This window comes from Diabrotica virgifera, chromosome 4, assembly GCF_917563875.1.
Source record: "Diabrotica virgifera virgifera chromosome 4, PGI_DIABVI_V3a".
Classification (NCBI taxonomy): domain Eukaryota; kingdom Metazoa; phylum Arthropoda; class Insecta; order Coleoptera; family Chrysomelidae; genus Diabrotica; species Diabrotica virgifera.
This window is the reverse complement of record NC_065446.1, coordinates 20,735,755-20,750,063: the sequence shown is the minus strand read 5'-3', so window position 1 is coordinate 20,750,063 and position 14,309 is coordinate 20,735,755. Positions and strand designations below refer to the sequence as shown.

General features: G+C 31.5%; 1 protein-coding gene across 1 annotated transcript in view; it reads right to left on the bottom strand.

Moving 5' to 3' along the window:
- Positions 1–14,309, bottom strand: part of LOC126882942 (vacuolar protein sorting-associated protein 35) — a 49,793-nt gene that overhangs the window by 21,185 nt on the left and 14,299 nt on the right. Inside the window, exon 7 of the mRNA XM_050648019.1 lies at positions 6,873–7,283. Coding sequence (XP_050503976.1) covers positions 6,873–7,283 — 411 coding nt within the window. The remainder of the gene's footprint in view (positions 1–6,872; positions 7,284–14,309) is intronic.

Genomic DNA, 14,309 nt, shown 5'->3' with positions numbered 1-14,309 from the left:
GTTGAACAGGAAGAAGATAATGACCAGACTTCGATTTATGTAAAGCCTTTTCTCTTTCAGGCTCCTTAAATGTAATGTGTACTCAGTGATTCTATACGGAGTAGAAAAGTGGACATTGAAGGCGGAAACTCTATCGAAACGTCAGGGTTTTGAGCTATGGTTGTACAGAAGGATCCTGAAGATGCCATGGACAGACAAAGTCACTAATAAAGAAGTACTACGGAGGATGAACACAACCGCCGATTTGGTGAACATCGTGAAGGGCCGTAAGCTGCAGTACTTGGGACATATAATGAGAAATCAAGGCAGATACGAGCTACTCCAATGCATTTTACAAGGTAAAAAGGGCCCCAGGACGAGGAAGAATATCCTGGCTTGCTGAGACCTGAGAGCATGGTATAGAAAGACCTCAACACAACTATTCCGTATAGCAACCAACAAAATCATCATAGCCAGAATGTTCGCCAACATTCGGAACGGACAGGCACCCTAAGGCCTATTTCATACTTTACGACTTCGGTCGTAACGACAATTTGTCGTACATTCCATTAGTCCAATACAGCAATATACGGAGCCTTTCACACAGGACGACCACGACTAACTGTCGTCCAATGTCACTGCAATGGACGACGGTCGTGTCGTGATATATGTGAACCACGGGCATAAATTAATGCTTCCATACTTAACGACAGTTAGTCGTGTAGTACCAGTGAATCCAGTGGCAAGTACATAATTGGTAAGCAATATAGATGAGGAATTTTTACCTACATAGATACAATACATAGATAAGCATCTGGTTGGTATTATTTTATTGTGAGGACAAAAATTTCAATAGACTTTGTGAGGACTTTGTCAAAGTGGCGAGGAATAGACCCTATTATAAAATGTATTATTATCCATGTACCTATTATAAACATTAAATCATAAATGTTTCATCGAGAATATCTGAAATTTGTTGTTAATAATTTAAAGATTCTTTTATTGCACAGTTTAGTGTCCACGGACATAAACGTAGATATATATTCGAATTTTATTAATGATTATTTAAATACATATGTACAGATATTAATATAATCGGTATATTAAATAAAATAAAATCAGTTTTTTAGGCGGATCTTTTAAATATTGAAAGATGAAAATTGAGCCCAATAACAATAATAATTATTGTTCACTAATTAAATTGTATTTATTAACAAAATAGGGCATCTTTCAATGCGTCACAATTTTTTGATTTCTTTCTAACGCATTAAATTGTATGTGGCAGAAAAAAGGCACGTCTGTGATTACAGACATTTATAACATTTATTCTAGTTGTCGATAGATGGCGCTATATTCGAAAAAAAATTATTTATAAATTATATAATATATCTACAAATATAATCTGTACAATTTATAAGACTACACAAATCAAAGAAAATACCATTTTATAAATGCAATAAACACAATTGATTTGTTTTTATGCCAAATTGCAAATAAAATGTGACAACTGTCAGATTTAACTAAAATGTCATGTTAGAATAAATGTTATGAATGTGTATTATCACGGACTTACGTTTTTTTTTTCTATCATTTGTGACGCACTGAAAAATGCCTATGAAACGGACTCTATATTTTTTATACAACATATATTGATACTGGACTGGGACAACAAAAATGGTACAACAATCCTTAAAGCAAGCATTTAATTTAATAAGCTGGGATTACCAAAAATGATCAGGGCGAACAAAAACAACATTTATGTAATATAATGTTTTGTATTTTGATAACTTGTATGAAGAAAAATTTGGAAGTACACAGCAAGAAAGGGTGAGAGAAACAAATCACATGGGGGAACAATTAAGAGAGATTTCAAGAGAAGAACTAGTAGAAGCGATACGGAAATTAAAGATAGGTAAAGCTCCAGGCTCCAGGGGAGGATGAAATTCCACCAGAAATGATTAAATCCTTAGGAGAGAAAGGGAAAGACTGGCTGTGGACAATATGCAAAGATGCATGGAAGGAGAAAAGGATCCCAAAAGATCCGAAACTCTATGTCACTGACATGCGGAAATAATTAAAACATTTATATTGGTCATTTCTTAAATCTCCAAAAAGTGTATGATATAAACCTACTTCTTCTCTTCTTCCATTGATTGGATGCACCCAATGTAGGCGATTACGTCTCTGTTTTTTTGTTACGGCGATAAATTAACCATAAAGCCAAAATTTTTGCCCGATTCATTCTACGCCCTGTGCTTTCTACCACAATAAGATGAATACTGTCGTAAAGTGTGAAAGTCCGATGAGCACCACAAACGGTCGTACGACCGTTTGTCGTGACGACCAGTCGTAAAGTATGAAAGAGGCCTAAGAAGAAGAGCCTTTTGAACAACTTATAGTAGATATTCTCGGTCCATTTCCGATGAAAGAGAGACAGGAAGTAAGTACTTAATGGTCGAAATTGATTATTTTTTAAAATGGCCTGAAATTGCACCCCTTCCTAATCAAGAAGCACTACACCAGCAGAAGCATTCATAGCGCCCGTCGTATCAAGACATGGAATACCTTTAGAGTTGCATTCTGACCAAAGAAAGGACTTTGTCCAAAACTTCAACGAGAATGGAAAGGGACCGTCCCGCAGAAAATAAACGATCTAATCTATCGCATCCAGTTTTCAGCTAGAACTAAACACAAGGTAGTTCAGATCGGGAGGTTACCCCATACCATGGAACTGATCCACCCTGTTAGCTTTAACCAGACCCTGATAGATCAGTTATTTCGAGGCGAATAACTATAAAGAAGGGAGCAGTGTTACGACAGTTTCCTAAAACTGATCCTACATAGAAAAAATCCCTGGACGTAAAAGAAGAAGTTGTCATTCATAGAAAAGTTTGTTGTATTTGAAGTTTATAGTTGTTATTGAGTTAATGTAATGTAAAAGAGTTCCTGTTAACCTTCATCGGACTGGCCGGGGTCTATTTTGACCCCTAATTACAAATTTTGGCTGTTACTTTATAGATCTTAATTTTTAATTGGCACTCTTCCGTCTATCTGTAGTTTATATATTTTATTGATAAAAAATCATACATACAAGAACATTTAACGGTTAGATTCGGTTAGAAAAGATTAAAAAGCGTCACATTGCAGACGTATTCCCAGAACTTTTGGATATTACTGAGCTCAGATAGAACAAAAAATACAAGGGGGCGGTGCCATTTGTGTTATAGGGGCAAAAACAGAAAAACAAGTAAAATTTGCGTAAAGTGTAATAATTTTTTATGCCTAGAACACGCGAAATCAGAGATAGTTTCTGTACATTGTACAAATAGTATGTAGTGTAGTAAAATAAGATTACACTACATGTAAATCAAAATGTAAATTCGTACAGGTTGGAACAAATTTTATATCAAAGTTTAGGTGAGTACAAAAGATATTTTCAAGAAAGTATCCAAATCATATAAGGGGATCATTGTTTAAATAATTAAAAAGGGGTCATTTTTGCACAATATTTACTTTTTTAACTGCTGAGGTAATTTACATTTTAATGAAGGTCTTTAGGGTTTTCTTTCTACAAAGCTAAAGGACAAATCTTTCACCTAAGACTCACTAAATTAAATTTGACCCCCAATTTATTTAAATATTTATATATAAAATTTAAAAATCAAATTTGCAAAAAAGTATTTTTTGCGTTTTAAATAAGCACTATAAATTATTTTATTTAGTAGGAAAAGTTGCGCTTTACCAGTATTAAGCAAAAAAATTGGTTAAAAATATTTAATAATTTATGAGACATTTCATTTGTTTATCAAATGTTACTATATTTATTTTCAATTGCAAAAACGCGGTTGTTACCAAAAGAATATAAAACTGTAAAACCTCGTTACTTTTATTTTGATGTATATTTTCGATAAATGTATTGATAAATTCAAATTTCAATTTAACTCCCCTCTAAAATGACTTTTGAAAATTGTTCTAATTTGTTTATAATTTGTTTTTTTAATAACGTCGCGGGGATTAAACATTTTGAAATGCTGTTCCGATAATCCGGTTCCTGGGAATTTTTCACTAATTAACAATTTTTTTTGTCGTTTTTTCTTCTTCTTTTTTTTTCCTTATAGTTAAAGATATAGTTTTGCTTATAGAGGGGGTTTCATTAAGAATGTCCAATCTCTGAGTTGTCGATTCTAGACCTCAAAATATTAAGATTTAACCAAAATCACTTCAATAAAATATGGCTCCTTATTGAGTTACAGGGTGTTTTATTTAAAAATTATTTTTACTCAGCATTTTAAAACTATTCGACATATCCTTTTCATACTTGGTAGAAAGTTTAGGTACTATACACCCTATGAAATTATGTTAAATACAGGTTTCCGGCTATTACCAGAGGCGTACGACAGGCGGACAGGGGAAAGCAAATGGTTGACCCTTCCCAAATTCTACGTCACTGGCGAAATTGCCATTTTAGCGCAACTTTTAGATTCTCCCATACTCTTAATGTGAATAACTTACTTTTCACTCGTAACGATAAAGTCATTATAGTTTTCGAGATATTTGCAGTTAAACATGTTACGGCACAGTTATTTTATTTTGATTAAGGTTTTGTGCCGCTTAATTTTTAATTTCAAGTATCTCGAAAGCTAATGATTTTATCGTTAAGACTGAAGAGTATATTATTCATTCTTAACGATAAAATCATTAGTTTTTGAGATATTTGAAACTAAAAATTAAGCGGCATAATATATTAATCAAAATAACTAACTATACTGTGCCGTTACATGTTTAGCTTCAAATACCTATCTCGAAAACTAACGACTTTATCGTTACGAGTAAAGAAGATGTTATTTACATAGACAGTATTGGAGAATTTAAAAATTGTGCTACAATGGCAATTTCACCAGTGACGTAGAATTTGAGAAGGGTCAACCATTTGCTTTCCCCTGTCCGCCTGTCGTACGCCTCTGGTGATAGCCGGAAACCTGTACTTAACATAATTTCATAGTATCTACACTTTCTACCAAGTATGAAAAGGATATATGTCGAATAATTTTAAAATACTGAGCAAAAATAATTTTTAAATTTTTAAATAGAACACCCTGTAACTCAATAAGGAGCCATATTGTATTGAAGTGATTTTGGTTAAATCTGAATATTTTTAGGTCTAGAATCGACAACTCAGAGATTGGACCTTCTTAATGAAACCCCCTCTATAAGCAAAACTATATCTTTTACTACAAGGAAAAAACAGAAGAAGAAAAAACGACAAAAAAAATTTGTTGATTAGTGAAAAGTTCCCAGGAACCCGATTATCGGAACAGAATTTCAAAATGTTTAATCACCGAATTTATTATTTTATTAAAAAACAAATTATAAACGAATTAGAACAATTTTCAAATGTCATTTACAGGGGAGTTAAATTTAAATTTGAATTTATCAATACATTTATCGAAATCATACATAAAAATAAAAGTAATGAGATTTTAAACAGGTTTATATTCTTTTGGTATCAACCGCGTTTTTGCAATTGAAAATACAGTAACAATTGATAAACAAATTAGAATCTCATAAATTATTAAATATTTTTAACCAATTTTTTTGCTTATACTGGTAACATAGTGCAACTTCTCCTATTAAATAAAATAAATTTATAGTGCTTATTTAAAACGCAAAAAATATTTTTTTGCAAATTTGATTTTTAAATTTTATATATAACTATTTAAATAAATAGGGGGTCAAATTTAATTTATTAAGTATTAGGTGAAAGATTTGTTCTTCAGCTTTGTAGAAAAAAGCCTACAGACCTTCATTAAAATGTAAATTACCTCAGCAATTAAAAAAGTAAATATTGTGCAAAATGACCCCTTTTTAATTATTTATACAATGATCCCCTCATATGATTTGGATACTTTTTTGAAAATATCTTTTGTATTCACCTAAACTTTGATACAAAATTTATTCCAACCTGTACGGAATTACATTTTCATTTTTATTTTATTTTATTAGGCTAATGTAGTTGTTATTTAGTCGGTTAGTATCACTCAGTAGAATGTGAATGTATTTTGTAGTAATGTGTATACTTTAGTGCAATAAATGTTCAATACTATAAAATATAGTGTTATTGTTAGAGTTTTTTTTCGTATAAGCTTAGTTCACGCATTATCAGAATGGGGTCCGTTCAAACCCCAGCCCGTTTTTTGTGTAATATTTTGAGGCTCGTCCGATGAAGGTTAAATAAACCGATTTTAAAGCTGTGTAACAATAAATAGAAATAATATTAACCTTCGGATGACCAAGGGGGGTAAATTTGGACCCCAGCGTATGTTTTCTTTAATAAATTCAAAAGTATTTTCAATTTTTAACTCATTATTTTTTATTTGACTTTAATATCATTCTAGATATCCTCATATTTTGAAATAAAAAAATTCCCTATATTTTACGAACAAAAAATATATTCTGAAGTTGATTTTTAGTAAAATACCGTCTATTATGTGGAATTCCAAGTAGTTTTACACTGCGCGTTAGCAAAATCTATTTTTAGACTGTGGTGCCTGTTATGTACGAATTATGACATTCCTGTCTGCTACAGTTAGTCATTAGTATTATTTCCTGGCGTATATTATTATAGTTTCTTAGTATTTTGTGCACATATAAGATATGGCTCGCAAATATCTTACTGAGGCTGAGTTACAGGAAATTGTTACTGCTAGCGATTTTTATGATGATATAGAAGATGAAATAGTATCAGAAAACGAGGATGTATTGTTAGATGAAGATTTAAATGCTGAAAACATTCATTCCAGGTCATTTTTGACCTGGGGTAATTTTTTACCCCGGTTGGTCATCCGTGTAACAAAAAAACGTTGGTCATCGGAAGATTAAATGCATAAAATTACCTTTCTAGCTCCAGTTAAAATGAGAAATTGGTCATCAGGTGAACTGGACATCATCTGGTGTATAAATCTAGCCAGAAGGCACTGCTCTTCTGTTAGCTCATCCATATCCAACTCCCCAATTGGATGATCGTTTTTATCAGTCACCAAAGTTCCGAACAACGTAAGAGCCTGTTCCGCTTCTTCCGGTGATGGAACAATCGTTTCATTTTCCAGGGCATTATTCAAAATATAGATACTGAGAGATTTGCGACCAAAATAGTCCAGATGCTCCATTAAACCGGCATAATGTTTGAGTTTTAATACTAAAAGAAGGTTGTTGTAGTGATCCAATGGAATTTTCAGGAGTTTTTGAAGCTCCTTAGCTACCGAAGAGTGTGGTTCTATATTTTCGATGGCCAATCTCTGCAATATCTGTAAACACATCAGTTAAGAGGTGAGAAGTTTAAGTATTCATTATTATTAGGGCTTACAATACCGAGCCAAAATCTCAATACCGGTATTTGGTATTTAAAATTTCAAATACCGGGATCCCGGTATTAAAACCGGTTATATTTATACTATCCTCAGTTGTTATATGGACTTGTCATTAAATAATATATGAAACCTATTACATTTTGTTTTCAAATGAGTAGATGTTGTTTATAATAAGTATTAGATAGATTGTAGGGATACATAGATACAAAAAATGTGGAAATAGAAAAACTATATATTTGATTCTAGGATAAATTTTGCATATAATAAGATAGCACTTTTACTTATGAAATTTGCTATTTGTAAATTAATTTAACTTTAAAACAAAGGAGGGACGGAGGATGACGTAAAACGGAGAAAAGGAATAGCTCAAAACACATTCAATATGCTAAGGAAAATGTGGTCTTCAGATCTTCACGTCAGATGGCAATTAAAACCAAGATAAGGCTATTCAGCAATGATAAGGCTATTCAGCTAAGCAACGTGAAGACTGTATGGAGCAGAAACTTGGAAAATGTCAAGAAAATGTATCGGACAGATGCAGGTATTCGTAAATAAATGCCTAAGGAAGATTCTTAACATTTACTGGCCAAACCGTATATTAAACCAAGAGCTATGGACAAGAACTAACCAGGAACCTATGGAAAAGAACTAACCGTAGAAACGTGGAAAAGAAGTGTCGAAAAAGAAATTAATGCTATTGGGAAAACCTGGGCAGAAATAAAGATCAGTGCAAAGGATAAGACAGAATGGAGGCAGACAGTTGACGCCCTATGCTCCGCATGGAGTGAAGAGGGATAAGTATGTAAGTAATATTTTCAATTATTATAAATAATTCAGAAAATAAGTGAGCCTAATTTATACACCACAATACACAAAAAAATTAAAAAAGATCTAAAAATGTTAAAACAATTCTGATTGATAAATCTTACGGCTTTTTAACCCTTAAATGCATGATTTTTTTTATTGATGTCAAATATCAAAAAAGGCCTTTAGCGGAAGCTTAGTAATGTTGAAAAAATAATAAAAAAAATAAAGTTTAATTTTAAACACTTGTTTTTGACAATAACAGGTTTGTTGCCAAAATTCTACATTGTGCATACAAGGTCAAGTTAGGATATAAAATCTACATTGTTAATTTACATGAAAATTATAAAAACAATTATTATTTTTATTGAAACACAGTGCCACACCACATTTCTGACATTTTGTTTGTATCCCTTACAACTGAGATATTTACACCGCTGTTTGTTATCTTCTAGAGTTGGCCAGTGTCCATATTGGTCCCTACTAATATCTTTGGGGGGAATGTACTGAGCTGGTCTTCTCTTTTTCTTTTCTTGGATGTCAGCTTCCAATATATTTGGTCTCCCTCTTTTTGCTGTGGTTTCTTCATCTTGCACAGACACTCTGCAAGTTCTGTGCGAAAAGCCGCTTGTGTTAAAAGCTTTGCCTATGGGTTCTTAGCAACCGTCGCTCTTTTATAGAGTATCCAGGAATTGGCAACTGTTAAATCAAGTAAGTGATAAAATAGCCGGAGGTACCATTTCCTACTTTTTATAGAAATTTTTTATCTTCCAATATGACTTTCCATGAGATCAACCCCTCCCATATGGCGGTTATATTCTTTAATTACAAAGGGACAGTCTACTTCGGTAGATTTTTCGCAGTCTTATCAAAGCGTTATATTTTGTATATAGGAGATATACCTGCAAAAGTGGAAAGCAAGACAACTTTTTATTATCTTTCCATATTGTAGATGAGATATCTACGCCGTCATCCGTAGCAGTATATTCATGACTATCACCACGAGGAAATTCTTCATATCCGTATGTGTTGGTAATTTGCAATACGGTATCCGTTGCTTTTGAACTGTTCCCAATGATAATATTCCCCTTTTGGCTTTATGTACAAGTAGCTGTACACCTGTTACCTGTATAATAATTATCATGATAAAGACGGAAATTTTTATGCTATGGAATAATGCGAGCCAAACGAACAACTACATTACTGGATGCTCCAAGATCGGTAGATAGCAAGCTTTCATTCTCGTGGATGATTTGCTCACTTTCTAGCATTTCCATATTTTCTGTTGTGTCTATCTCCTCTGCCATATCTTTAGCCCCATTGCACGTTTCTTCATCAGATTCGTCGCCATAGTTAGGTTCAAATTCAGGGTCTGCAATACTATCTGTGTAGGAGAAATCACTTTCATCTTCACTACTCAGGCCAGTGAAATTTGCCCAATATTCCTGTAGATCCTTTTCCGACAAATAATTCTGACGATGTATTTTGTAATAAAGAATCAGATGTAAATATTTTGTGTCAGGGATTCTTGAGTGCGCACTGTAGCAAAACGGCAACAAAGAATGTTTTTCAATTTTCTCATGAATGCGGGAAAAACAACAAGGGAGCATAATAAAAGTAAAAAGTATATACCTTACCTACTAACTAGGATATTTTTTCAATAATAAATTACTAATATTCTAACTAGATAAGACTCACAAACTTCATCAAATAATACACGACGTTATAGGTTGGCTGCCAAACAATTCAATGAGTCGAAGTGCATGTTTATGCCATCTGTACAAAAAGTGCCAAACTATTTAATATTAACACTATGTAGACTAAAAGGCAACGCTATGCAGTTACTTCAAATTCGAATCAGAATAGAAATTTCATTCAATCGTTCACCTATGTTGCCGAACGGCAACACGATGCATTTAAGGGTTAAAAATTTAAGAATTTTTATACAACTCATTTTATGTACATATTTGTATAGACGAGATTTAATAAATTGGTTGTAGAAACTGATATAACTCTTCGACTTAAATTAACGACTTAATACGACGTGTAATAAACAAATATTTTTTACAATGATATTGGTTGTTTATCTTCAAAAATAATTTCTTGTAATAGCAAAAAATATTTTAGAAGAAAGTTTATTGTGCATCAATTCACTTTTTATAAATTAAGCTAATACCGAAATACCGGTATTTTTATTATAATACCGGTATCGAATACCGGACAAAAATCGTCCGGGATTCCGGTATTCGGGATCCCGGAATCCCGGTATTGTAAGCCCTAATTATTATTAAGTAAAATAACAATGACTATCGAGTCAGCACCTAGACAATATTTTATTAGTAAAATTGCCATATAGTCCAGGGCGCATCTGTTTTGAGATTGTCGTTGAGAGGTGACTCATATTTTTTTGCAGAAATTGCTTGGAATTAACTCATATAATAATAATTGAGTTATCCTCCCACTCAAAAAGGTCCGGAACATTGTTTAAATAATTAAAATGTCAAAAAATGAAGAAAAATTCGATTTTTTTCTTCGTTTTTTTATTATAACTTTAAAAGTACTCACTTCCGAGAAAAGTTGCATTGACATAAAAGTTGCGTAATTAAATTTACTACAATATAGGTTTGGTTAAAAATTTTAAAAATTGTCACCCTTGTTGCAAAATAGAAATAATTCGCATTTTACGTTTTTCAATCATTTCTGCTACACTTAGGACCTTCATATTTTACCCAGAAAAACTATCTGATATAATAAAACAATACTGTAAATTTCATTAAGATATGTTCAATAGATTTTGCAAAATAAATTTTGCGATCCAGCTTTCGCAAAAAAAAATTCATTTTTTCAAAATGTTGCAGGACTGAAAATAAAGCAGATGGCAAGTTAAATTTTTTTTACATATAGAAGAATGCTCTACCTTTGATTTTCAGTTTGCAAAATTAAAATCGAGTACCTATCACCGCGTCAGAAATTTTTTTAAATAAACATTAATTTTTGGTGCTACGCGCAGGACAGCGGTGTTCGATTCACACAAGTTGATTTCCACCAAAATTTCTTCCAAACTTTATCTAATATATTATTTTCTTGCTCTATATTTTGTTGTATTTTAATATTTTAATTCCACAAAAATCAAACTAATTTGACTATTGTTTGTGAAATATTGTTTAAACAATTGAATACCTATGTATTAAATAGTGTGATGTTATGCCTTCTGGTCCCAATTAATTAAAACTCAGGTTTTCCGATAACATTGTATTTAATTCGAAGTCGATGATTCACTACATAAGTTGTTTACAATATTAACTTGACCTATCCTATACGTGAATACCTTCCAACTACATCAATAATCATAATAATCTTTCTCGACCGAGTTAATGTTTATATACACATTTAAATAATAACAAAACATGACAATTCAATGTTACTTGCGGTTATTGAATCCAAGAACAGATACTACATGGATTAATGACTTTGGATGAGTTTTAAACATATTTTGTACAGGGTGATATTATAATACCATACCTCCCCGTTTTGTTAAAATTACATATTTTTAAAATGTGATGCTCCTCTTTCCCTTTTACAAAAATGTTTATGGTTACCTAATACTATTTTCAAAAATTAAATTTCCTAACTATCCTAACTAACTGTAACATGGTACGTTTCAGAGTTTTTTTTTAATCCTAAAAATTGTTTATTATTATCACTAATTCACTTTCTGTTCCGTCTTGCTTTTTAGTCTTTTCTCCATTCACAAAACAGTGTCCACATAAAAACAGTGACTAAACCTATCGGGATTTTTAATATAGTCTTTTAGTGCCTATATGCATCTCCTATAAGCAGGGGAATAATCTAATCTACCTAACTAAAAATCTCGTATCTAACTAAAAGTCCTAAGCTAAGTTAATATTACTCGAATAAGTAAAAAAATGTATCCTTTAGTCTATTAATAATTCCTATTTCAGTCTTCTTTTGATTTATTTATATACGCCTTACTAACTTTAAAATATTGTAGCTATAATAAAAATGTAATCTCTCTAAGAACTTCACTTTTTGTGTCCCTTTGCTTACTATAGTATTTTTACTACAAAAACGTTATTACGTAGGTCAAAATTTTTGACGTAAGAGAACTGTCAAAACATTAGAATGTGACTTTTCATTATTGCTATGTTTATTATAAACACGGCAATAATGAAAAGTCACATTCTAATGTTTTGACAGTTCTCTTACGTCAAAAATTTTGACCTACGTAATAACGTTTTTGTAGTAAAAATACTATATCTACTAACACTATTGTAAGATATTGTCTATCCTTAATTAAAACACTTCCATTTTCCGCGAAAATTTAACCTGAATTCATTATATACATTTAAAAATAAGTTATTTATAATTTACGTTACTTTAGAAAAAAAAATTTACAGCTTTAATTCTTAGACATATTTCAATGATTAGCTACTTATTTGCTTAGTATCTTCTTAATTTTGCTTCTTTTCTTGAAATTTTTATGTGTCTTCTTTCATTTTTCCCACATATTTTACTAAAAATTCTCTTTTTTTCTACTCTTCTTCTTGTCTGGTACTACAACTATATATTTCTTCATTTTTCTTCATATAACAGCACTTCTACAGTGTACATAATTCATCTTCATATACATATTTCATATAACAATCATATATCATTTATCTCATATATCATTTCATATAACATCATAATCATCACTTCATATACTAGCTCCGATACCTTCGTTTTACCTTAATAAAAGAGGTTTCACTCGGATGTCTTAGTTCTCCGCCAATATTACCCCGAATTTTCGCCCTGATCTGTACGCACCATTAAGGTGGTATAGTTAACTCAAAACACGAAATAGGTATTTTATGCGGTTCAAATTCTTCTAAAAATATCACAACCTCAATCCCTTGCTTTGAGGCCGTTGTTTATTCACGAATAATCATGAATAAAATAGGTACCCTTCAAAACACAGAGTGGGGTTTAATAAGCTTTCAAGCTTCTATAAATCATTAGTACCTTCCTAATTTGACAAGAGCAGTGGGTTTCTTATTGTCTTGCCTCATAATATTTAGCTTACAATGTTGTTAGTTCTTCTTCTAATCTATATAGTTCTTCTTCAAATTCCTTATCTCGACTCATCAGGTCGGTTCGTTAAAAATATATCTCTTGCTTATAGCAATGTTTGTTGTATGTCATCCCTAATCATTATTCATTAAAAAAAATCATTTATATATCATTAGTCACACAAAAATTATTAATTCAGGTTCATATCATACAAAATTTAACACAAAATCGATAAAAATGTATCTAAAAGATCAATAACAAAAACAACTGCTAATAAAATTCAATAAAAATTCAAAAATAGCATCTGCAAAAGTTAGATAAAAATATTCAAAATCAGTTCATATCTCAAAATTCGATAGAAATTGTTGAAAAAAAAATCGAGATTCCATAAAATATTCAAAAATAACCGGACTAAAAATCGAAATCGGATAGAGATTTTTCAAATAAATTCAATAAAAATTCAAAATTCAATAAAAATTCAATAATAACATATATAATAAACTTTGATAAAAATATTCAATTCAAAAAACCACTTCATGTTTCAAAATTCATAGATAAAAAAAATCGATACTTCATAAATTATTCAAAAATCAGCAAAGATTAATATTCAATGTTCAATAATAATATAAAAACGAGGGAAGCATTTTTAATAAAGATAGACATTCTTACTTACATTTTATCACTTTGTCTTTTCACTGTCGCTCACTGGGTTGATCGTCTTCCTGGGTCCTGGTCCAACTCCCATTTTCGTCGTCGGTATTTCCACGCTGGCGCCACCATCTCTGCTCCTTTCAGAAGACCTCCTCTAGTCTGCAGGATCAGCCATGTATTAAATAGTGTGATGTTATGCCTTCTGGTCCCAATTAATTAAAACTCAGGTTTTCCGATAACATTGTATTTAATTCGAAGTCGATGATTCACTACATAAGTTGTTTACAATATTAACTTGACCTATCCTATAGGCGAATACCTTCCAACTACATCAATAATCATAATAATCTTTCTCGACCGAGTTAATGTTTATATACACATTTAAATAATAACAAAACATGACAATTCAATGTTACTTGCGGTTATTGAATCCAAGAA